A 23,129-nucleotide genomic window follows, 5' to 3' on the forward strand; every position below is an offset into this window, starting at 1 on the left:
CCTTGGAGGTAGGTAACAGAGGCATTGTGCCCTATTGTGCCATGACTTTGTGACGGCTGAGAGGGAGCCTCAGACTCAGTAGTTGGCTGATTTGTTAAGATCAAGGTGACACAGGCCATCAGGGCAGGGACAGCATGGTGGCAGGGGCTGGTCGCTCACACTCACCTACAGCCGAGAAGCAGAGTTCGACTAGAACTAGGTTGTGCCATAAACCTCAAGACCCGGCCTCGGTGGACCACTTCCTCCAGAGTTTCCCCCTCATAAAGGTTTCCCAAAGAGTACCACAAGCTAGGGACTAAACTCCAACATGCGGGCCAATGGGGGCACGTCACACTCAAGCCAAAACATAAGAAGACGTCCACACAAATGTCTCAACACTAACTCACCGGAGGTTCCAGTACTGTGTACTAGGTACTTTTCTGTTGCTGGGATAAACACCATGCCCAAGAACAAACTGTGGGAGAAAGTGTTTATCAGAGTTCATGGCTCCAGGAGGTCAGAGTCCACCATGACAAGACAGCAGGGCAGATGGCAAGCATGTTGGTGGGGGTCAGAAGCTGATAGCGTAAATCTTCCACTACACACACAAAGCAGCAACAGAGAACTGCAAATGGGGTGAGGTATAAACTCTCCTCCAGTGATCTTTCAGCCAACCCTCCTGAACCTTCCCAAACACTGTCACCAACTGGGGACCAAGTGTTCAAATGTCTGAGCCCATGGGGACATTTCTCATTCAAGCCACCAAACCAGCAAAGGAAGAGTAAGATGGGGAATGCTTCATATGAACTAAAGAGGGCAAGGTAGCTGGTAAGCTGGGGAGGGGTCAGAACAGACAGAGGAAGACACAGCAATGTCTGGGGTCTGGAGACCCCCACACCAAAATTACTACCGCTGCCTGCAAATACTTCCTGTGACAGGCAGTCAGCGCACACACACCAGGTGGGCTCTGTGAGGATTCTCCTTCACTGATCTCTCCCAGGCACTGAGGAGAATATGGGAGCACTTGGAACAATGTCACCACAGCCACAGGCCGTGCACTGAGGTCACAGGGTTCTAACGGTGAAGTGAACGTCTTCTCAAATTGTAAGGGTGATGTGACCATGTATCACGGAAAGAGTGTCCCAGCCAGCAGGCTGTGAAAGACAGCACGCATGAGTGACATTGTTGAGAGACACTGTGCAGGAGTGTGACCAGCGTCCAGGGGAACAGATAGGGGAGGGTACAACCCTGGGCTGGGGGGCAAATGTTAGGAGTGAGCAGGCAGCAGAAAGAGCAAGCTCAAAGGTGACCACGCAGGAGTGTCTCATGGTCTGGCCAACTGAGGCTGTTTGGGAAGAGACCTTCCCACAAATGCTTCCGAAGCGTAACTCTGAATGCAGGTATCAAGCGCTTAGGTTGAACACGAGAGCAACATCTGAAGAGAGAACAGTTCTCACTCAGGACCAGACCCTTTCAAGATGGCCATCCTCTGAGGCATACAGAAGGTCTTCACCCTCATCACAAGCACTTCTGGCTGAGCAGGTAACCAACCAAAGGGGAAGCTGGGATCATGGAGTCATGTGATCAGTACAGTGGCTCTGTCTGTCCTGCATGTCATCACAAAGATTTTACTTTACATTAAGTCAAGAATTTTATGGGGTCGACAATCTTTCCGGAACTGAACATTCTTACTTGAGTCTCATGGAAATCAGGCAATCATAACCATCACCTTTTGGGTTAAAAGTCTGATTAAATCTAAATAACAACTAGAGGCTGCCTTATGAGCAGCAAGATTAAATACAGAGCAGATGTGGAGGCTGGGTATAAAGTCACAATCTCTCCAGATTACAGCCAAAGCAGTAATTTTATCATCTGCCCCTCTCTAGCCCGTAAATTCAGACACAGTTCAGAAGCCGTCCTGATTGCTGGCCCATGCCCAGAATCCTGGGTGCAGAATCCTGGGGACGTGCTCTCCCGACCCTGCACAAGGCCTCGGTACCCATGGCAGACCACACCCAGGGCTCCCTATTCCCTGAGTTAATGAACTGGGCGTTTCTCCCAGTCAGGGCTGGATCAGGTATCACGAGGATAGGTGCTCTTACACGCCCTAGATCAGCTGTCCTCGGCAGGCATGCCAGGGAGGGGTCTAATGACCCATTTGAAGATGCCATGCTCTAGGAGGAACAATCAACGCCAGGGCAACTTTAGATGTGAAAACATTCCCTCGGACATGTCAGTGCTGGCGTCCTCCTGTGTGTGTTTCAGCCACGCCGACAGAGCAGATTCTTATTTTCAAATTTCATCTAGGAGTCACCTGATTCACAGTGACTCCACCACCCTTTCCTTCTACCCCTCCCCCTCCCCCCACGTCTATCTTGATGTCTTACTCAACAGTGACATATGAATCTGAATGATCATCCACGGGTTGGTCTGGCATGGATAGTCTCCAGGACAACCCCCTCCCCCGCCAAGGCAGCCTGCTTCCCCCTGCTAAGGCAGGAGCTGGGAAGATGCTGAGCTTCTCTCTCCTGGGGCTGGAACTGAACCAAACCCGTGTGGTGATTGACAGTGAGCAGGGCCCTCAGTGCTGCCTGACCCACCTGTCAGAGAAGGCTATTTATAAAGTGGGGCACTTGAGGCGCTGGGGCTGTGCCCTACGCTAGTCTTTGTCATCAGGCTCCTTTAAGAAACCTTAACAAAGAGGCAGCTCAAAATCCCCCAAGGACACAATGTCTCTTAAGTTCAGACATTTAAAAGAACAATACAGAAAGTGACATCTTGACCACGTGCATGCCAAGGACAACTAAGAAAATAAAGCCACCTGGTTAGGTTTGGAAATCCCGGCCCAGAAAGCAAGGGGAAGGACAGTGGTGGGCGCTGCTGGTGCACCTCTCTAATATCACAGAATTACCATCAGGAATGTGAAGATCACACCCTTGCCAGTAAAGTTGGGCACTGTGAGAGAAAAGCCATGAGTGATCATGTCTACACGTTAGAAGAGTGTGATTTTAGGGGTTGGGGATTTAGCTCAGTGGTAGAGCGCTTGCCTAGGAAGCGCAAGGCCCTGGGTTTGGTCCCCAGCTCCGAAAAAAAGAACAAAAAAAAAAAAAAAAAAGAAGAGTGTGATTTTGGAGACATGGACAGATGGCTGCAGTCGTGAATGGAATGTCAAGTTAGACAGTGGAAGTCACTCTCAGCTTGGTGGGCCAGGGGTACTCTTATCCCACGGGGGAAGGACAGCAACAGGGAGGGAACCTAGGCAGTCCTTGGAGCATGGCCTTCTAACCGACTGCCACCTCCAGCTCTCTCCCCTTTCCAAATAACAGGACCCCAGGCTAATTATAAAGGCAGAGAACATTCAGGGAGTACTTTTCAATCATTTTGTCACAGTCTCCGTGAACCTGAGAACAGTCTGCCTTTGAAGAAGTGAAGCAAGATAACCGTTCTCCAGGACCAGGGCCGGGAGCTCTTCCACCCTGCAGGAGGTCCTGTCACTGCCTACCACCTTGCTGCTTACCAACAGGAGCTGTCTTTCCACAGTGACAGTGTCCACACCCCGATATGCAGACCTGTTAATGCCTGGTGATTGTAGGTGCCATGAACCCAGTGAACTCAGATGAGCTCGTCCCTACATCCAACAGTGAGTATTCTCCTGAGAAGGGAGAGAAGAGAGAAGGCCATGAGCAACGTGAGGCAGAGATCTAATAGATGCGGGTGCCAGGCTGGGAAGCCTAGTGCCAGGAGACGCAGAAGGAACAAAGACTGGATCCCCACTCAGAGACCAAGAGCTCTGCCCCGTCACACCTGATCTTTGACTGTGGCCTCTAGAATGCTGAGGTAATTACCATGGTGACCGCATAGGGCAGCCTCAAGAAACACCCAGATACACAGGTGCACCCCTGCAGGCAGCTTCAGGGACCACGTACCCTCGCCGGCAGGGCAGCTGGAATGCTGGGTTCTATGGCAGGGTGATGGTGGCTGTCTCGTGAGACTGGATGCAAGAGGCGGCAGATGCTGTCTGCCGTACACGCGGATCAGCCACCATCAGACACCAGCTTTCAGAACTACATCTGGGAACCTTTTACATTCCCCTGACAGATGGCAGGCGGACACTTCGCTCTAAGATTCATTGTTTGGAGACAACTGTTAACTTTCTATGTATAAACAGACGCTTTGGCTGCGTTATGGGGTGTGAACCCCGAAAGATGGCATACACAGGTAGCAGCCCAGGGAATTACATGGCTGCAGGATCCCTAAGAGAAGACAAGACGTCCATCCGTTCATGGTCATCAAACACCAGGGCCAAGGAAACGAACGGGCACACCAAAGACAGAATCGAACAGCGACAAAAGCCAGCTCACCGGCTAAACCCTACATGTGTGTTTATGTCTTCAGATAGACAGATACCTCAAAGCTGGCTGTGGTCTGCAGGAACTAACATATGTGTTTTCCAGCTCAGTGACATTAGCATGTAGAACCCAGGAGAAAGGCACAGCGTGGTGCGTTGTTCCTGACAACAAGTCCTAGAGGGAACACTCCCCTGGGTGTTAGGCTGCTGGATCATGAAAGGCACACTTTTAACTTGTTACCACAATGCTGGAAGCGCTTTCTAACAGGCAGAAAGCATGTGGACACGGACTCTGCCACTCAAAGGGTACTCAAAGTACCTTAACTAGTTCGTCTTCAGAAAGAGGCAAACGTGGCTTTGAGAGACTCATAATGTCTCATACAGTTATTCATCTTAGAATTTCACTGTTACCTTTTACAAACTCAAAGACCTCTATACCACCTGATATTTTTATTTAGTCGAGGGTAAAACCTAATATCCCCCAGTGCTGCTTCTGTATAGAAAAGGTGAATAGCTCTTTAAACAATTAATCGGGCTGTGCAGGTGAAGGAACACTGCCTCCACAGTGATAGGGATTTCGTAGCATCGCAAAGGAAGGCTCTGAAGTGCCCAAGAGAAGACTCACTAGAGCAAACCCTAGGCTCTTCCTTCCAAGGACTTAAACTGTGTGCAGAAATCATGAGGCTCAGATAATAACCATCTCTGCTGTGCTCTGAATGTGCGAGCTCCCACAGGCTCATGTGTGTGCACATTTCGTCCCCAGTCGGTGGCAATGTTTAGGGGGGCTGTGGGGTAGAGCCTTTACTGGAGGAAGTGTCACCTCACTTTCTGCCTGTTCCCGCACCCTGGCTGCAGACTCAGTGTGAGTAGCTACCTCACTTCTGCTCTCACTGATTACCTGAGGCTATGTCTCCCCAGCTGTGACCAGCTGTGTCCCTTAGACTGTCACCCCAAGTAAGCCCTCCCTTCCCTTAAGTCGAATTTTGTCAGATAATTGGTCACAGCAACTAGGAAAGTCAGGGATAGAGTATCTCATGTTTTTAATGAACATTTATTCCTGATGTGCCATTATGGTATAGCAAATGACTATAAGGTAATCTTCCAAGGTTACGAAAAGAAAAACGGGCTAAGATAAACTTAATTCTAGGCTAAATTTATAATCTTCACTAGGAAAATTATTAGGAATTTGATTTTTTTTGACAAAGAAATAGAGAAATGATGATACAAAAAGGAACTAGAGTGGATGAATTTTACACAATGGAGATTATATCCCAATTACAATTATAAATAACATGAACTATATTTTAAGATGACAGGACCTCACTACGTAGCCCTGGCTGGCCTAGAACTCACTATGTAGACCAGGCTGGCCTCATACTCACAGAGATCTGCCCACCTCTGCCTCCTGAGTGCTAGGGTTAAAGGTGTGAGCCACCATGCCAGGCCTTGAATTTTTTTAAATAAGTATATTCTATATAAAAATTCAGTCAATAACACCCTTCTGGCACTGATGGTATCTGTGGTAAACACAGATGTCCTCTACTCATACTCCCTCCATACTTAACACATGGGATTGCTAAAACGGCAAAACTATTCTAGAAGAAAATGTAGTGGGTAGACAGACACATGCCAGTATAATTTGTAAAATGTACAAAGTATAACACAGGGAATGACACTAAGTAAGTAGTGATGGGCTTATAACAATGTATCAACAGAGGCTCATAAACCACAGAAGCCCCACAGCAGTGAGAGTTACTTATAACAGAGAAACCAGGAAGGAGGGGAGTGGGGAGTTCAGGGGGAGTAGACAGGAGTCCATGCAAGCCTCATACTGCCTGTAAATGTAACACTCCTCTAAGGGCGATGGCTCATGCCTCGCAGCTAATGGCTGGCACTCCTCGCTCCTGCTTAAGGGCATGTACTACTCCTGCAGAAGACCCGAGTTTAGTTCACGGCGCCCATACCAGGATGCTCACAGTTACCTGGAAGTCTAGTTCCAGGGAATCTGATGCCTCTGGCCTACAGAAGGAACCTGCACTCACACGAACACATCCACACAGAGAGATTAACAATTAAAAAGGAATAAGTCTAAAAAGACTCCTCAAAAATGAACCCTATTAACAGAAGAATAAATCGTCCTCCCATCTTTTCTAAGATTACAGTATCTCTTGCTGGTCTGCGGAGCACACTATGCAGCAGGAAAGAGCAGAAGCCCATTTCCAAGGCTTTGCCCCTGTGCACAGTCTCCACCAGAGCTGGGGATGCCCCGCGCTATCTCAGAGATTCACCGTGGAGAATACCTAGCATGGGCATTTTTCTTTTTCTTTCTGTACTTGGCTGGCAGACCACTCTGCCTAAGAAAACACGAGGTGAGACGTATTCAAATAAAAGCAAGAATGAGGGTGGACTTTAATCCCGCAGAGAGAAGCCCAATTGATTGGGCCCGTAAGGAAAGATGTATTCACTAGGTGCTCCCTAATTACAGCTGCTTTGGTGGGCAGCATGCTGGTGAAGCAGATGTGGGAGACCATTAAAGCCGGGCTCCAACATCTGTTTACAATTTTGAGGCAATTGTAAATACAGCGGAGAAGGTCAATTGGGCCAATTAAGGCCGATGTGCAAACCCACCACTGTGGATTTCTTTCCAAGCTTAGATAGGCTTGACTCTTTCTGCCTGTATTTCCTACGACCACATGCAAAAGAGGAAAAAAATTAACACAGGAAATGAGCTTAATAATAACTTTTATCCATTTCAACGGTGACTTTAAAAAAAAAATGGCACCAAACTTTGTGTTCACAGCCATGAATGTGCACCCTGGGCTTCACAGAACCTGTGCTCTCTCCCTTTCACTCCAAAGCTGCCTCTCCGCTCTCTTCCAGAGGGGGCTTGTGTAAGACACACCAGAGAGGCAAGGAGTGATGGAGACAGAAGCAGGAAAGCCAATGCTGTGACACAACCACGGATGCTCAGACATCCCGTGGAACGTCCCTGCTTCTAACCTTCCAGAACATGCTAAGCCAGTGCTGTAAAGACCAAGACTGTTAAACAACACCTCCCTGGTAGACCTGGACAGACAATCGGCAGAGAGGAGGACGAGGTGTCCATGACATAACAGGGTTGTCTCTGGTGAAGTGGCAGCTGTTACCAGTTGGTGTTTGTGAAGGGTAAGGGACAGGTGTAGTGCCATCCTCCCCTTTGAATTCAGAATGGTGGCTACTAAGGTATACCTGGCACTGGTTTTGTTAGCCCAAACCTCTAAATCCCTCTCTTAGTGGAGAAGGGGAAAGGATGGTTGGGCAGACTTGGATTCAAGTTCTGCGTCTTCTGGTCAAGTGGCTGCAAAAAGGAAGTTCTACCACCTTCTAGAGCTCTAAAACTCAGGGCATGGTAGGCATTCAATAGATGCTGGCTTCTCAGGCACAAAATACACTAGACAATAAATGCTGGGTTCCTCTGTCCTCTTCTGAGGACATCTAGATACTGCCCCAGGGGCTGGACCTGTGGTGCCAATCATGCTACATCTACTTCTGGGGAAAGTCTGCTCAGGGGGAGGTCTGTCCAGGGGGAGGTATGTCCAGAGAAAGGTCTGTCCAGGGGAAGTCCATCTAGGCTCTGGGGATGCTGTTCCTATACACTATTACCTACTTGGGTTTTGGTTCCGCAAACAATGCAGCTAATGAAAGCATGTGGCTGGTCCTAATGGTGGCAGCAGAATGGGAAGACATAGCCCGAATGGTGACACAGCGGTGAAGCGAAGACGATACAGCCCCCAGGAATCCACACTGAGAAAGAGCTTTTTTTGTCTTACGTCTTCTTTTTACTCTTCAACCTTGAGGCTCAGCCCCTCAGATCTGAGCTCAAATAAAGAGTCTCCTGTCTAAACAACAGCTAAATCTGAGAGCAAACAGCTCAGCTGCATGTGGTTCTGAGGCGACAACCCTGTCAATAACCCGGACCTCGGCCTGATTGGTCCAGCAACGCTGCATCCCTCTAGAAGCAGGGAGATTTGCAGAGCCCTTCCAAGTATAGCTCTTGCAAGGTTTGTAGCCTTTTCAGAAAGGCCTAATTCAGTTGGTTGTTCCAGGCATTCAGCTTAAACCAATTTTGTAAGTAGTGGTATTTGTAACACTCCCACCACATGGTATAAAATGATAAAAAGAAGAGGGTCCCCTGCCCTCGTATCCCAGGAGAGAGCCTGATAAACTTCATCTTATTTAAACTCCTTCATTATAAAAACTGGGTAATGCCATGTGTGTTATTTTTGGATACGCTTTATGATCTGTTAGAGCTATGCAATAGATCAAATGAATGTATAATTACTGAACACAGATAGTATTTCTCTGCATTATAAATCATGGATCAACAAACACACACACACTCACACACACTCACACACACTCTCACACACTCACACACTCTCACACACACGCTCTCACACACTCTCACACACACACTCACACACACACTCACACACACAGTCTCTTTCTCTCTCTCTCTCTCTCTCTCACACACACACACACACACACACACACACACACACACACACATGCTCTGTGCTCCCCTACCCCCATCGTCCTCAGGGTAAATTCCTCAGCCCCGAGCCGCTGTGTTCGAGTGTACACACAATCACAGTATTTGATACACAAGGTAGCCAAGGAGGCTATATTAAATGCACAAGCACAGGGGCACCCCTAGCCTGGCACTTCATCCCAAATAATTTGTGTGGTAGAGCATGGAGTGTGTACTCACCTGTGTAGGTGTACGTGGGACCACAGCTTGACCTGGGGTGTCTTTTCTGTTGCTCTCTGCCCTGTTTTCTTCCCAGACAGGGTCTCTCACTGACACTGGAGCTTGTGAATTCACTGTGACCAGGCTGATGGGCCAGCAAGTCCTGAGCTACCTCATCGTCATCCTCGTCCCACAGCTGGTGGGGCTGCAGGTGCGTGCGCTGCCACGACCAGCGCTGCCATGACCAGCGCTGCCATGACCAGCTTCTAATGTGCATGTTTGTGATCTGAACTCAAGTCTTTATGGTGGTACAGCAAGAACTTTACTACAGAGACATCCCTCCAGCCCCCGAGTAACGTTAATCTCTACTAATTCAGCAAAAGAACATGCTATTCTATTGTTACTAATAGTGACATTTAGATCTTTCCCGAGTTTGTACTGGTCGCCTGACGTCTTTGAGAAAGTGCCCAATTCCGTGACCCACCCTTTGATGGCAGCCTTCCGCATGCCTTCCCCTCCACTGGCCACCGGAATGTTAGTAGCGTGACCTGATCAGAGCTGTGTCACTAGGCCCGGCCCAGCAGCCTCTCTGACTACGCTTTTCTGGGACCTTTAACATTTAAAGAGCTGTCCTGTCTATGAGTAAACAATGTAACACTCAGGTTGATGGTGGGGTTCTCCCGGCTTGGTTTCCTATGGATATATCTCTTTGTATTGAGGATTTTTTTTTTCTCCTATCCTCCTCTCCCTCCACCCCTACCCCCTCCTACACCCCCTTCATGGACGGTGCTCATTTTAATTGCGGTGATTGGGAGAGCAAAGCAGAGCAGAGGAAAGAAAACAGAAACCCCAAAGGAGGGAGAAAGAGGTGAGAAGGCTTCTAAAAATAACATTCGGCAGACACGGGCTAAATGCACATCTAATTTGCTTCTTAGTTAATGAAGGAGAAAATGGGGATTTTGAAGAAATGGTCCATTCTAGAACTGCAATAATGAAACCCCACCGAAGACAATACCAACATTCTTGTTATTCATGGAAATCTAATCCTAAGATAATAAAGGATGTATTGATATAACAGTACTATGAATAAATTTCATTTAAGTGATGTTATTCTAACAATGACCCAGAAAGTGTTGAACTAAAGTCGTCTGTTACCTGTCCCAGGTGGGCCTGTGGAGGGATAAAACCCACTTAGAGAACCCCGGGCATCCAGGAACATATGTACAGAGAGGAGTGTTTAGTGTGCAATCAATCAACTATTATGTGCTACGGGATGCCTTGTGTGTGTTTATAAAGAGATTAGGCTTGAGCACACACACACACACACACACACATGCATAGAAACATAAAATTTGCCTCTGTTGAAAGGTAAAAGGAAATATCAAACTCAGTGTATGTCAGCCATTGAAAGTAATCATAATCTCATTAGGTTCCAACAGAGATGAATGGCTGGCCACCACTGTGCCAGCCCAAGTTCCTCTCAACTGGGGAAGGAAAAGGAGCCTCAGGAGTGTCTGGCTGGAAGGAGGCTGAGGAGGCTAGGGAAGCGAACCCTGTTCAGTATGATAAAGCTGTCTGGAACAGTCTGGAAATCCTGCTGAGGGCAGAACCCAGCATATGACACCACCTTCCTGCTTTTCTGGGTGTGTGTGAAACTCTGCCTCACTCAGGGTCCATTTCTGACTTGCTTTCCAAGACGTGTGCTGGCACTGCAAGCTTCCCTACCCGAATCCCTTCTTTTAAAATGTGTGCATGTCTATATTAGTGCACTCAAGTGTGTACATGTCTGTGTGTGCGCGCACACGTGGGTATGGAAGCAAAGAACAACCTTGGGAGTTGTTCTTCAAGAGCTTCTCCTTGGTTCTTTTGGGACAGAAGCTCTCGGTGCTAACTGCTAGGCAGGAGATCAATGAATCCAGAGACCCACCTGCCTCTACCTGCCTAGGTATAAGTACACACCACCATGCTGGTTTGTGTGCAGGTTCTGAGGCCAAACTCAGAACCTTATGATCACACAACAAAGCACTTCGCCGACGGAACCATTACTCAACCGTCCCCATAGCTGAGAGGGATCCCTTTGCTTGTTACCCAAGTTAATATTTCTGCTTCTGACAACACACAGGTATTCACTTAGTTTCTGGCACAATTAAAGCACATGGAAGCTCGCTCAGCTGCGGTGCTGCCTGCATGAGAGCACACATGATCTGTCAAAAGCCACTTGGCTCTTCCTTGTCTGGGCCTCACACTTGAATTTCATCCTTTTATGACTTTTTCTTTGTGCCTGGGCCTCCTCGCCTTGGGTCGAGTCATGTGCAGAGCTCAGGGGTGAGGGTGGGAGATGAAAAGACCAGAGGAAGACAGCACAGCGGAGGTGCTTCCTGCGGGGTTAGGGGATGACCTTCCTGTTGACCTTTCCTGCACTGAAAGAGAGGCAGACTGGGACCTGGCTTAATGTCATTGTCCCTGGTCTCAGCGCCAGTGCATCCTCAGTGAAAATAAGGGAGGAGACCTCGAGGGAGAGGGAGGACGAGCTCTGGGAGCAGCTTCCCAACTTAGCCCTCTCGCCCCTTAGGGTTTGGGGGGTTCTCTTTGGAATTCACAAGGCTGGAGGACAGGTGGGAGCTCAGGGGTATGCAACCCCCACCCTCTAACTGCATCTCCCAGCCTTCCCAAAGCTGTTAGGGACTAGCTTCCTTATTTTACAAGTATATGAAGTGATCACAGAGCTATCTCAGGGAACCCGTGATAGCAGGCCTAATCTTCAGTCGGCAAAGCAACACAGCACGACTCATACACTGGCCAGAGAAGGATAGAGTCCTGAGACAACCCTTTTGTCCCCACCTCCAACCCAATAAGGCTCCTTTCCTCACTGCACAGTAAAGGCAGAGAGATCCTCAAAGGATTGGACACTATTGCCGCCTACTGTGTGACATCCATGCATACGCCCCTGAGAACTATCTGTGTTCAGTTCACCCTGGAGGTGCTGACAAGCACCCCTCCGTCCCCTCAGCACCACAGGACACCAGCCAAAGAAGCTCATCAGAGCTTGCTGCAGGCCCTCAACACTGGGCAGCTGATTTACCTGACAGTCATTGTCCACAGCCAGAGCCTGGGTCTTGCTGCCTAGTGTCAACCATTGCTGTCCCATTGACAGCAAGCCTTTAGGAAGTGAGAGCTGAGGGTCCCTGCCCCTAGTTGGTTCTGACTGGTAAACAACATTGTTTGCAGCCAATGGCTGGGCAGGGAGACAGATTGGGGGAAGGGGACCCAGGGGAAAAAGGAGAATTGCTATGCTGGGAGAGGAATAAGATCCAGCCTTCAGAGCTGCAGAGGAGAGAGCAGACCGTAAGAGCTGGGGAAGAATGGCTCCCCCGCTTGGGTCTAGGGTAGCAAAGATGGAATAGATTTCAGTAATAACTCAGGAGTACAGGAGGGGAGGCACTGGTGACGTGGAAGTTTGAGAGTGGCCCAGCCATTGTGCCATTTAAGGCGTATTAAAATAGAAGGTGTGTGTGTGTGTGCATGTGTATGTGTGTACACAAGGACGTGTCTGTGTACAAGTACACACCTGTACACAGGTGCACATAACCGTAGATGCCAAAGGGCAGGCTTGGCTGCTGTTTGTCAGGCTCCGCCTACCTTGTTTCTGAGCCTTAGGGTCTCTCACTAACCTGGAGAGGCTGAGCAGGCTGACCACTACGCATGCACCTATTACTACCTCATTGCTGGGGTTGAGAGCAAGCGACCGGGCCCTGCCCATTCACATGGGTTCTGGGGACTGAAGCCAGACCCTCGGGATCGTGGGGCAGGCCCCTGCCTGCGCCTCAGACACTTCCTGAGGAGAGCAGACTATGGCTTTCAGAAACAAGCTGTTCCAATTGTGGCTGCATGGACACACGTCCATGGAGATGTCTCCATGGCAGGGCAGTCAGAGCATAGACAGCTTTTGTCTGACATCTGGAACCTTCCATGACTGAGCTGTTCAAGAATGCCTGACTTTGGAGAGAAGTGAAGAGGACTGTAACACGGGCACTCCACTTCCCCCCAGGGGACAAACTCCACGCCACGCCAGATGAGCCTCTGAGAGACGGAGTGGGACCTCCTCATGGGACCATAAACAGCTTGTCTGGGACGCAAATGTGGTATGGTTAGCTGGCGTGCTTCGAGCACTGGCTTTGTCAGCTACGGTACAGATCTAAGCGTTAGAGGGACCAGACCCGAGGTTCCCTGCTTTTTATGAAAACACATTCGAAGCGCAGATAGAGGAAAATCATTTTAAGAAGCGTGTTATATAGCGGCAGCTGCTCCAGTCATGAGGGGCGGGCAGCGGTGGCGGCGGGGTCAGCGGCTAGTGGGGTGCAGCACTCACGGGTGTTCGAGATGAGTTTACCCCTCAATCCCAAGCCTTTTCTCAATGGACTGACAGGAAAGCCAGTGATGGTGAGACTTAAGCGGGGCACGGAGTACAAGGACTACCTGGTCTCCGTTGATGGCTACATGGACACGCAGCTTGCAAATCAGAAGAATACAGAGATGGGGCATTGTCTGGGTGAAGCTCTAAAAAGGTGTAATAATGTCCCCTACATCAGAGGCGTTGAAGAGGAGGAGGAAGATGGGGAGATGAGAGAATAGCATCTTGGAATATATATATATATATATATATATATATACATATATATATATATATATATATACTTCTATACAACAAAGATTGGGTTTTTTTTTTCCAAAAAAAAAACCCAAAAAATAAAAAAAAGAAGGGTGTTGTATGAATGGCGATGTTCTTTTTTTTTTTCTTTTTCTTTTTTTTTTTTTGGAGCTGGGGACAGAACCCAGGGCCTTGCGCTTGCTAGGCAAGCGCTCTACCACTGAGCTAAATCCCCAACCCCAACAGCGATGTTTTAAAATGAAAGATTCCCACCTCTTAGCTATTTTTAAGTATCTCAGACCGACCCACGTAACTTTCACATGCCATAGTAAAGTTTTAAAAACCCTTCAGGGGTTGACAAGGTGACCAACCCTAATAACTACCAAGAAACCCTCCCACGGGTCATGTGGTTTCCAGGGGGGACACATCAGAACTGAAGGGGGTCCTGACGTTTACGGCTGACAAGCTGGCAAAAATACTGATGGGAGAGCGAGGTAATCTCTGACATTTTCCTCGTAAACATCTCAAAAAAGTTATTGGAGCCGCTTTTTAAAAAAAAAAAATCAACCCCTTCCATTCTGGAGGAGCTGACACGAGTTTTTGCTACAGAGGAACAATGTGGGTGACCAATAAAAGAAGTTTCAAGCCTGAAACGGGATCACATTAACATAATCTACGGAGAAGTAGACTGGAAATCCAACAAGGAGACAACACACCAGTGTAAAGTCATAACGATTAAGAAGCTTCTGGGGGTTGGGGATTTAGCTCAGTGGTAGAGCGCTTGCCTAGCAAGCATAAGGCCCTGGGTTCGGTCCCCAGCTCCGAAAAAAAGAAAAAAAAAAGAAAAAAAGAAAAAGATTAAGAAGCTTCTGGAAACTGCAGCAAACGACAGGTCTAGCCAAAGCAGCCATTTCAGAAAGGTGCTGAGCTGCTCCCCTCGCATGTCAGTATTCACCATACAGAGTTGCACTCTTTGGAAGCATTTATATTTGATAAAACTGTAAGTGCTGCCTTAGGTCCACGCAAGGGGATTTAGGGTTTTCCAGAACTATTCTGGGGTGCACAAAGACAAAGCTGAGGAGCACTGAGGTCTTGGCACCCCATTTCTGTCTGGAACCAATGTCCCCTGGTTCCTCTGAGAGAAGGCTACACTGTGAGAACACGGACCTGCGGAGGACCAGCTCTGAGCGCCTGGTAGCAGATCCCAAGCAGCTGCCCTTAAAGCCCCACTGGAGAGCAGGCCGGTCTGGGAAGCTGCCCTTAAAGCCCCACTGGAGAGCAGGCTGGGCTGGGAAGCTGCCCTTAAAGCCCCACTGGAGAACAGGCCGGGCTGGGAAGCTTGAGATCCAGTGTCCAGGTCACAAAGCAGACCTGGCCCTGCATGAGGAGGCCCTCCACAAGGCCGTCCTGCCCCCCCCAGAGGGTGCCATCCTGCCCCAGGAGGTGCTGTCCTACCCCAGGGGGTGATGTCTTTTACCCCAGGGGCAGCAGCAGAACTCCTCCCTTTGCTCTCTTGCTTGTTACTACAGTGATTGAGTTCAGAGGGGCCAAGGGCTCCCGTTGTCTTGTCTCATCCAATGAAACGAAACTGATTCTGTTGAACATTTGCAGAAGACGGAGCATCTATCCGCAACTGTCCAATTTTAGACCTTGTTTGCATTTTTGTATGAGAACAAAAAGTACCTTTCGTACAGTTTTACTACACCAAATGTACCAAAGGCGTTACCTCCATGGAAACCGGGGTGAGTGGGCAGAGTCCGGGAAAAGCACAGGGTCAAATTCTCATCGTGTGAAACGGTAAACTGCCAAACAACCTCTTTATCGCACAGAGGCGCAGGCGCCTAACTACCGGACTTCACCTCCACACGTGACCAGAAATGAGCGTATACTTATTTTATTACCTTATTTTAATAAAGTATCTTATTTCTTTTGAAGCTTAAATATTGCACTGATTTTTAAAACAGTGATAGACAGGCTGTATAAACCACAAATTTAACTGCAGAATATTAAAGCCTGTGATGTAAAGTATTTATTACGGAAAGAGAAATGGGTATGTTACAACAGGAATCAGTCTAGGAAGAACTTTCATTGCGGATAGGGTCTACAGCACAGTGGCAAAGCACTTGCTTACAGGAGCATGCTCTGGTTCTGATCTCCAGCCTTACACACTAACACACTCATGCACACTCACTTCTGCACACTCACACACTCATGCACACTCATGCACACTCACACACATGCACACACTCATGAAGTAACAAGACTGACACAGGCAGCTGACAGTTAATGTAACTCTAGTTGTTTCCAACCCCAAGGACAGGAGAATCAAGCACACTCAGTGGTGAATGCCCAGCCTGGGGAGGTATCGGAGGGTTCGAAAAGTGGCTGTTTACGGGCACAGGGCTTCCTTGGGGAGGGTAAAGGCCGACTGTAGTGAGGGCATGCTGAAAGCCACTGGATTAAACTGCATGCATACTTTAAATGTCCAAATGGCATAAGGTGTGAATTACATCTCAAAGAGGCTGTTTGTAAAATGTAATGGGTCTAACTTGTTGGAAACCCAGGAGAAGGTGGGGGACACACTGGCGGGGTGCCTGCAGCATTAAAACTGCTGTGGAGCTCCACAGCAACTCTGCTGAGCAGGGTGGGGAGGCCAAGTTCTGAAAGGACACACAATTGCAATAAACACAAGGTGACACTTTCCAAAATAGACAGTCTCAGATTTCAAATAAAAACCGGGGCTTTTATGGGTCAGAAAGATACAATGCATACCACACCGACAGCAGTCCCTGCAGACCCAGTCAGCACACCGAATGGGCCTTTCTAGGAAGTGCGGCATCAGGCCATGTAACACAGCCCACAGAGCCATGAAAACAGCAGGAAGAAATGCCCACGAATGTCCCAGCATCCCCCAATAGCACCCAACACCAATAATCACCTAGTTAAGGGAAAACCACATCTAGGGACTGTGTTCTCTCACCTCTGGTTATGAGGTGGGCACAAGCCAGTGCATGAAATAGCTAATGTATTCCAAAGTCAGAAACACAGTGCAAAAGAACAGAGATTTATGAGCATGGAAAATCTCACACATGTGAGATCACACACCCCAGATATGGACATCCATATAGTCACACCATATATACTCATGCATAATGCACACACACACACACTTATGCTCATGCACACTTGCATATAAACTCATGTACACACACACACACACACACACACACACACACACACACACACACACGCTTTTCCAGGTGGTGTAATTCTTTGATTGCCTTGTATTTATTAATACGTTAACGGTGCAGTGGGCACTTAGAATGACGCCGCACTGACATGTATGTAGGAGTCCTTCCTCAGGTGTTGTCCACCTGCTTTTGTGAGGCATCTCTCATTGACTTGGAACTCACTTTATCAAGCTTGGATGGAGTCCATTCAGTCACAGGGATCTTCCAGGCTCGGTGACAAACGTGTGTCACCACACTTGACTTACTACAGGAGTTCTAGAGCTGAACTGAAGCCTGCAGACTTACACGGTAGCAAGTACATGATTGCCTGAGCCATAGCCACAAGGATGTCCAACAAGACAGGGCAGTAGTACAGAGGTGGGTATTATAACCTACCCTTCCCAGTAACCCTGCAAAGCATCCACCAACCACCCTGGTCCAGCAGGCCATGAAGCACAAGAGAACGGCCAGGAGGAAAAATCCAGCAATTACGCCCAGAGACCAGGGGAAGCTGAGGACAGGGCTGGCCCTGACCTCTGACCTGGAGTAGCTCCTTGCACGATCAGTTGCGCACACTACTGACATTCACACACCAACTCAGGGGCAGGTCATATGTTAGATGGGACAGGACAGCATGTGTGTGCACATGCATCTTGTACACAGGGCACATAGGGAACCTTGGCTGAGCATTTGACCCATTCCCGGTGAGTCACATGTGGTGTTAGAGCTCACGCCTTCTCTCTGAGTGTCCAATATTATTCCTGTCTTTTATCAGGTGAGGAACCTAAACCGAGAGACAACGCTGCTACTTCTCTATGGTCACCTAATGCACCGAGATCATTTAGTCAGGATGTCCAGCCATACCCTCCAGAAGGCCACACCCCTGAGAAGCCACAGTAATCCCTCAAACTGTCTACACAGAACCCAGTTTGGATGAACGGGGCGGTGAGAACAGGGCAGAACAAGTGCTTTGTTACATGAGGCCCAAGCCCAAGTCCTGCACCGTGAGAAGGCATCTGAACTCTACGTTTCTGTTGTCATACGAATGTTGTGACACCTTTAACTTAACCCTGGAATGAGGAGAACATGAGGGAGAAGAGGCAATAAATAAAAAAGCAAACTGATTACTTCTCTCAGAAACTCAGTGGAAACGAGAATACTGAACCTTCTAAAGCGAGTCCAATGTAGACGACACAGCATATCAGCAGAGTGATAAGTGAGTCCCAGAGCGAAAACAGCCGAGGCGGCTCAGAGTGGGGTAACTTCTCGGCAACAGGAGCCACTGCCCTGGTTAACAGGCTGCTGCTTAGAAATTATCACTCGATCAATTACCGTCCACCTGGGTTTATTTTCACGGAGTGCTTCCATAAAACAAGTGAGAACAAGTTCAGGGCAGCCTGTTCACTTTCTCCATGTTTCCCCTTTCCCAGTGGTGGGTGTGTTGACAGAAAAATTACTTCACTTTATTTCCACAGACATTTGTGGGAATGCTGACCAGGTCTGTGCTCAGGGCTGGAGGCACTCACTCGGAGACAAAGGGAGAAACACCGCCATCCTGAGGAGTACACATGTGTCCCATGGCCCAGATCAAGACACCCAGAGGGAACGTGAGCCACAGACTCCCCAGCCTCGTCCTCCTCCCTCCCTCCCTACCTCCGCCATCTTCCCTGCCCAGTCACAACATACCTGAACAACCTCAGCTACTGTCAGCTGTGGGAATACGATGTCACCAGAAGACGGTTCATATATTCTGTCATTGCTGTTTTTAATAAAACAGCTGTTATCCGTGCCAGCCTCAAACTTGCTGTTAGCCCCAGCATAAACCTGAATTCCTGATCTTCCTGCCTCCACGTACCACGTGCTGTGACCAGGGTATGCACTGGCAAACCTGGCTCTCATTTTAACCTTAAAGAATATTTCCTGGGGGGTGTGAGGTGGGGAAATGGATAAGAGTGTGTGCCCAGCAAACATGAGGGACTGAGTTCCAGTCTCCAGCATGCATGTTAGAGACAGGTATGCATGTGTGTCTGTATCCCAGCATTTCAGGGTATGTATATACAGGTGAACCCTGAGAGCCCCAGACTAGCCAGCTGAACTGAAATAGAGAGAGCGAGCATCTGGTTCAGTAACTACAACAAAGAGAAATGAGAAGCCTGGAGGCAGTAAGGCCAAGAGGGACGGCTAGAGGAAGTCACCCTATGTCCTTTGCATGGGCATACACACATAGGCACACACATGCGCACATGCACATACACGCCTCCCTTTCACATGATTTCTGACGCCAGCTAAGTTTCTATCAGCAATTTTAAAATGACAACTTTACTGAGGTGTGGAAAGACCACGACTTCATCCTCTAAAAGTCCAAGGTTCAGCAGTTGCAGCCGATTGGCCGAGCTGCTCAGCCCTCAACATCTCTGCTGTTCACAGAGGAAACCCCAGCCCTGCAGCACCCACTCCGTCCAGGCTGGCAACCTTGGTGCACTTTATTTTTGTTTTGTAAACATTTTTAGATGTATGTATTTTTACGTGTGTGACTGTTTTGCAGGCATGTATACGTCTGTGTACCACAGATGCTTGGTAACCACTGAGCTCAGATCCCCTGGAACTGGAGTTGTGGATGGTTGACAACCACCACGTGTGTGCTGGGAACTGAACCCACGTCCCTCTGCAGGAACAACAACTGCTCTTAACCACTGAGCGTCTTTCTAACTCACGACCATCAGCCCACTCTTATCTCTGTGAGATTTGTCTATTCTGGGCATCCCACATAAACGAAATCACACACTGTGTATCCTTTTTGCCTCTGGCTTCTCTCGCTTAGCACCATATGTTTAAGGATCACCCGGTGTGGCATCTATCAGCACTTTGTTCCTTCCCTGGCCAATGTTCCTTGGTATGGACAGAGTGGATTTTACGTATCCGTTTATCTGCTGATGGGGGTGGTTGTTTCAGAGCTAATGTACATAGCAGCACCCCATACATACATGTACAGGTTTTTATGCAGCTGCTCCCCAATGCCAGAAGTAAAACTGAAGGGTTATCTCTATGCCTAGTCAGCCGAGGCACTGCCAGGCTGGTTGCCAAAGAGGCAGCACCATTTTCCATTGCAACAGCGTGGAAAGGGTTAAAGTTTCCCACCTCCTTGCTTTGGCATCTTAAGTGCTGGGATTAGCCTGGCTTCTGTCTCTTCTTACAGCCATTTCAGTGAGCATGAGCTTTTATTTTAACTTCTCTAATGACTAAAGAGGTTGGATCTTTGTGTGTGTGTGTGTGTGTGTGTGTGTGTGTGTGTGTGTGTGTGTGTGTGTTAACAGATCTGTTAGCCTGGTAGCTTGTTAGCGCTCAACTCCATCCTCTGCCATTTAGACGAGGTGTAGCTGCTTTTGGGGGGTAGAGGGATTAGTAAATGCTACCTACAGCTATTTCCCCAGCTCCTGCCCTTCTAAAGCTGTAGTCATCTGTTCCTTTGTTAGTAAAGTTTCCTCTCTCTTTTCATCTCCCTGTCCGCATTTCTTTATTGCACATAAAGTAACTGGTGCACACACAGGCATATTGCCCTTTTTTTTCTCCTTTTTTAAACTAAATGGCCAACGTTCTGTTTGAGTTACATCAGATGGAGATGTTCTGGGGACAGTCCCGGTCCTGTGAGAACATCCCCCTTCCCCACCAGTGGCATCTCATTCAGCTCTTACCTTTATATTCCACTGAGTTACTTGGCTCTCATTGCCTTAACAAAAGGACCCAACAACACAAAAGCCTTGCATACCTTGTTTGACTGGAGAATGTTAATGCTTTTAATTGATCGTTGCAAAACCAAGGACAATTTTATAACTATTTTGTACTAAGCTGTTATGTGTAGGATAATCTGTCTTTAAGTTGGGGGATAAATTACTCTTGAACAAAATGATCCTAGATATTTCCTCTTCAAGTCAAGTGTCTTGTTGCTTAAATAAACTTTGTTAAAAAAAAAAAATACCTGAGGCCGAGTTGAGGGTTCTTATTGTTGTGGTTGTTGATGGGTTTCGAAGAGCTATGTGGTTCACAGTTCTGAAGTTCAAGGACAGGCCACTTGGCCTAGTGAGGGCCTCAAGGTGAATGGACCAGGGTGGGAATCTGTGTCTCATACACCAAGATCACGGGGAAGACACCGCCATTCAGAGGAGTGGGTAGCAAACTCCTGCTCACCCCACTCACCCCACTCACCCCACATACCCTTTGAAAGGTCCCACCACCTCCTAACATCCCTCAATGAGGACCAAGCTCCCAGCTCCTGAGCCCTTGGAAGACAGACTCAGATCATACCCAAACCATATCCAAAGGGTCTGAGATGATAAGGGATTGGAGGAGAGCCTGTTATCTTGTTGAATGGAAGGCAGTTTAGCACGGACTCTGGGAAAGGCCCACTCTTCCCACCACGCCATGCTGCACCACTACTTCCTAACTGTTAGGAATTCCTCCGTGGAGGTGAACATTACATGAGTCACAGTGTCCTCCCAGGCCTAACGTGGGCCCTGCCTCCAGCTGCTGCTGACTTGTGTGTCCCTGCTGGGTCATCTTTCTAGCCTGGTATATATTTCTTAATTAGACAAAAGGGCCTTTAAATAATAATGGCTGTGGAGGAATGATATCTGTTGCCAGAGACAGACATCATCACTACTGTCCCATTCCTGCTTTCATTTTGTTGGATGCAAATCACTAGTCAACCGTGCCTTTGTGGGGAAACACACAACTGCTTCTCAATTCTTTTAACTCTTTCCAACTTACCTTCCTAAACTGTACCCTCATCTGTCACTTGAGTCTTTCTAAATGATCTGTCAGGATCCACAGATTATCTAGATCCTCCTTCATTTTGTCCTAGAAGCAAAAGGAGACCCTATCTGAGGAGCAAAAGGAATTGCCACTCAGGGTCACCTCCCACAGCCTTTTCTTTGGGACACCTAGAGGTTGCTCCATTCGGAGAAGCCAGGTACTGTGAGATTAGGAATGGGTAAAAAGGGCACTGATGCGGGGTGAATGGGGAGCTGTGGGGATCAAGTACACTGCATGTGTGTGGACGTTTCAGGGACATTCGGAGTGGAAGCCGAAATGTCGAACTTCCCACTCCCAATTCTAAGATACGAGGCAAGCTGCAGACATCTGGTCTACCACGGTGGGCTGACCCTGAAACCAAAGCTGTTCCTAGCAGGCTGAGCAAGGCTAAGGGGACAGAAAAGAACTGAGGTGGAGAGAGAGGACAGGGACAGGAAATTCTGCAGGAAGCTCTGTGAATCAGTGATGCAGCTTGCCCTGCATGAAGTCCATCCCATTAGAGAACGCCATCTCTTTCCTGCTATCTCTGATTCATTTTTCATTCCTGTTGCCCCCCCTTCCTCGTTTTTAAGCAGAAGGGTCATCATCCCAACCATGGTTTTCCCAAACAAATGGTAAAATGTGATAGAGAATTCTGAACATTCCACCAGCAGTGACCCTTAGTGCTCTGATATGGTCTAATAACTCCAAATTATTCCCCACCATAAGTACTTCATATGACATCAGCTACCACACAAGTTTTTAATACGTGGTGAGCAGGTGGCCCGGCAAACCCCTTCATGCCTCCTCACATCTGGTATTGTACTCCATATAAGGTGCTGAGTCCGATTTTTAATAAAAACACGGCCTAAGCTTGTAAAAGTTCAAGTAAAAATATGCCTTTAAAACTGCTGTGTTTAATTTCAGTCATGAAAGTCTAAAATTATTGTAAAATAATACTCAGCCTTTTCATAGTCCCATTCAATGACGCTTCCAACTGCTCTCTTTGGGGAGGGGAAGAACTACGGCTCTCGGCTCCCTGACTGCACAGGGCTGCCCTGCTTTGGGGAGCTGGAGCTCTGTAAACTTCGTAACCTTTCAGTCTGGGTGAGGTTAGTTTGGTTGGGACCATGGAGTACTAACCTGATTCAGATCCTGGAGAGCAGGCAGCAGGAGGAATACTGAACAACATACAGTTGAAGGGATTGTTTTTGCTTTTGTTTTCCAAAAATGAAATTTAGACCCAGAAGGAAGATATATGCAAGTAAAAAAAAAACATTTTAATGCATGCATGTGATTATACATCTTTATTAGATTTATTCATATGTGGGGTGTGTGTGTGTGTGTGTGTGTGTGTGTGTGTGTGTGTGACTATACCCACTTGTGTATGTAGATGCCCACAGAGGC

At 48.0% G+C, this 23,129-nt stretch overlaps 2 protein-coding genes across 14 annotated transcripts in view; one reads left to right on the forward strand and one right to left on the reverse strand.

The window, feature by feature from the left end:
- Hlcs (holocarboxylase synthetase) overlaps positions 1–23,129 on the reverse strand; it is a 197,621-nt gene that overhangs the window by 64,374 nt on the left and 110,118 nt on the right. The window lies entirely within an intron of this gene.
- On the forward strand, positions 13,395–13,688 carry LOC108352309 (small nuclear ribonucleoprotein F-like). The gene has a single exon (XM_039088799.2). The coding sequence runs from the start codon at positions 13,437–13,439 to the stop codon at positions 13,686–13,688; it is 252 nt and encodes an 83-aa protein (XP_038944727.1). The 5' UTR covers positions 13,395–13,436.

Source organism: Rattus norvegicus, chromosome 11 (assembly GCF_036323735.1).
Source record: "Rattus norvegicus strain BN/NHsdMcwi chromosome 11, GRCr8, whole genome shotgun sequence".
NCBI classification, from domain to species: domain Eukaryota; kingdom Metazoa; phylum Chordata; class Mammalia; order Rodentia; family Muridae; genus Rattus; species Rattus norvegicus.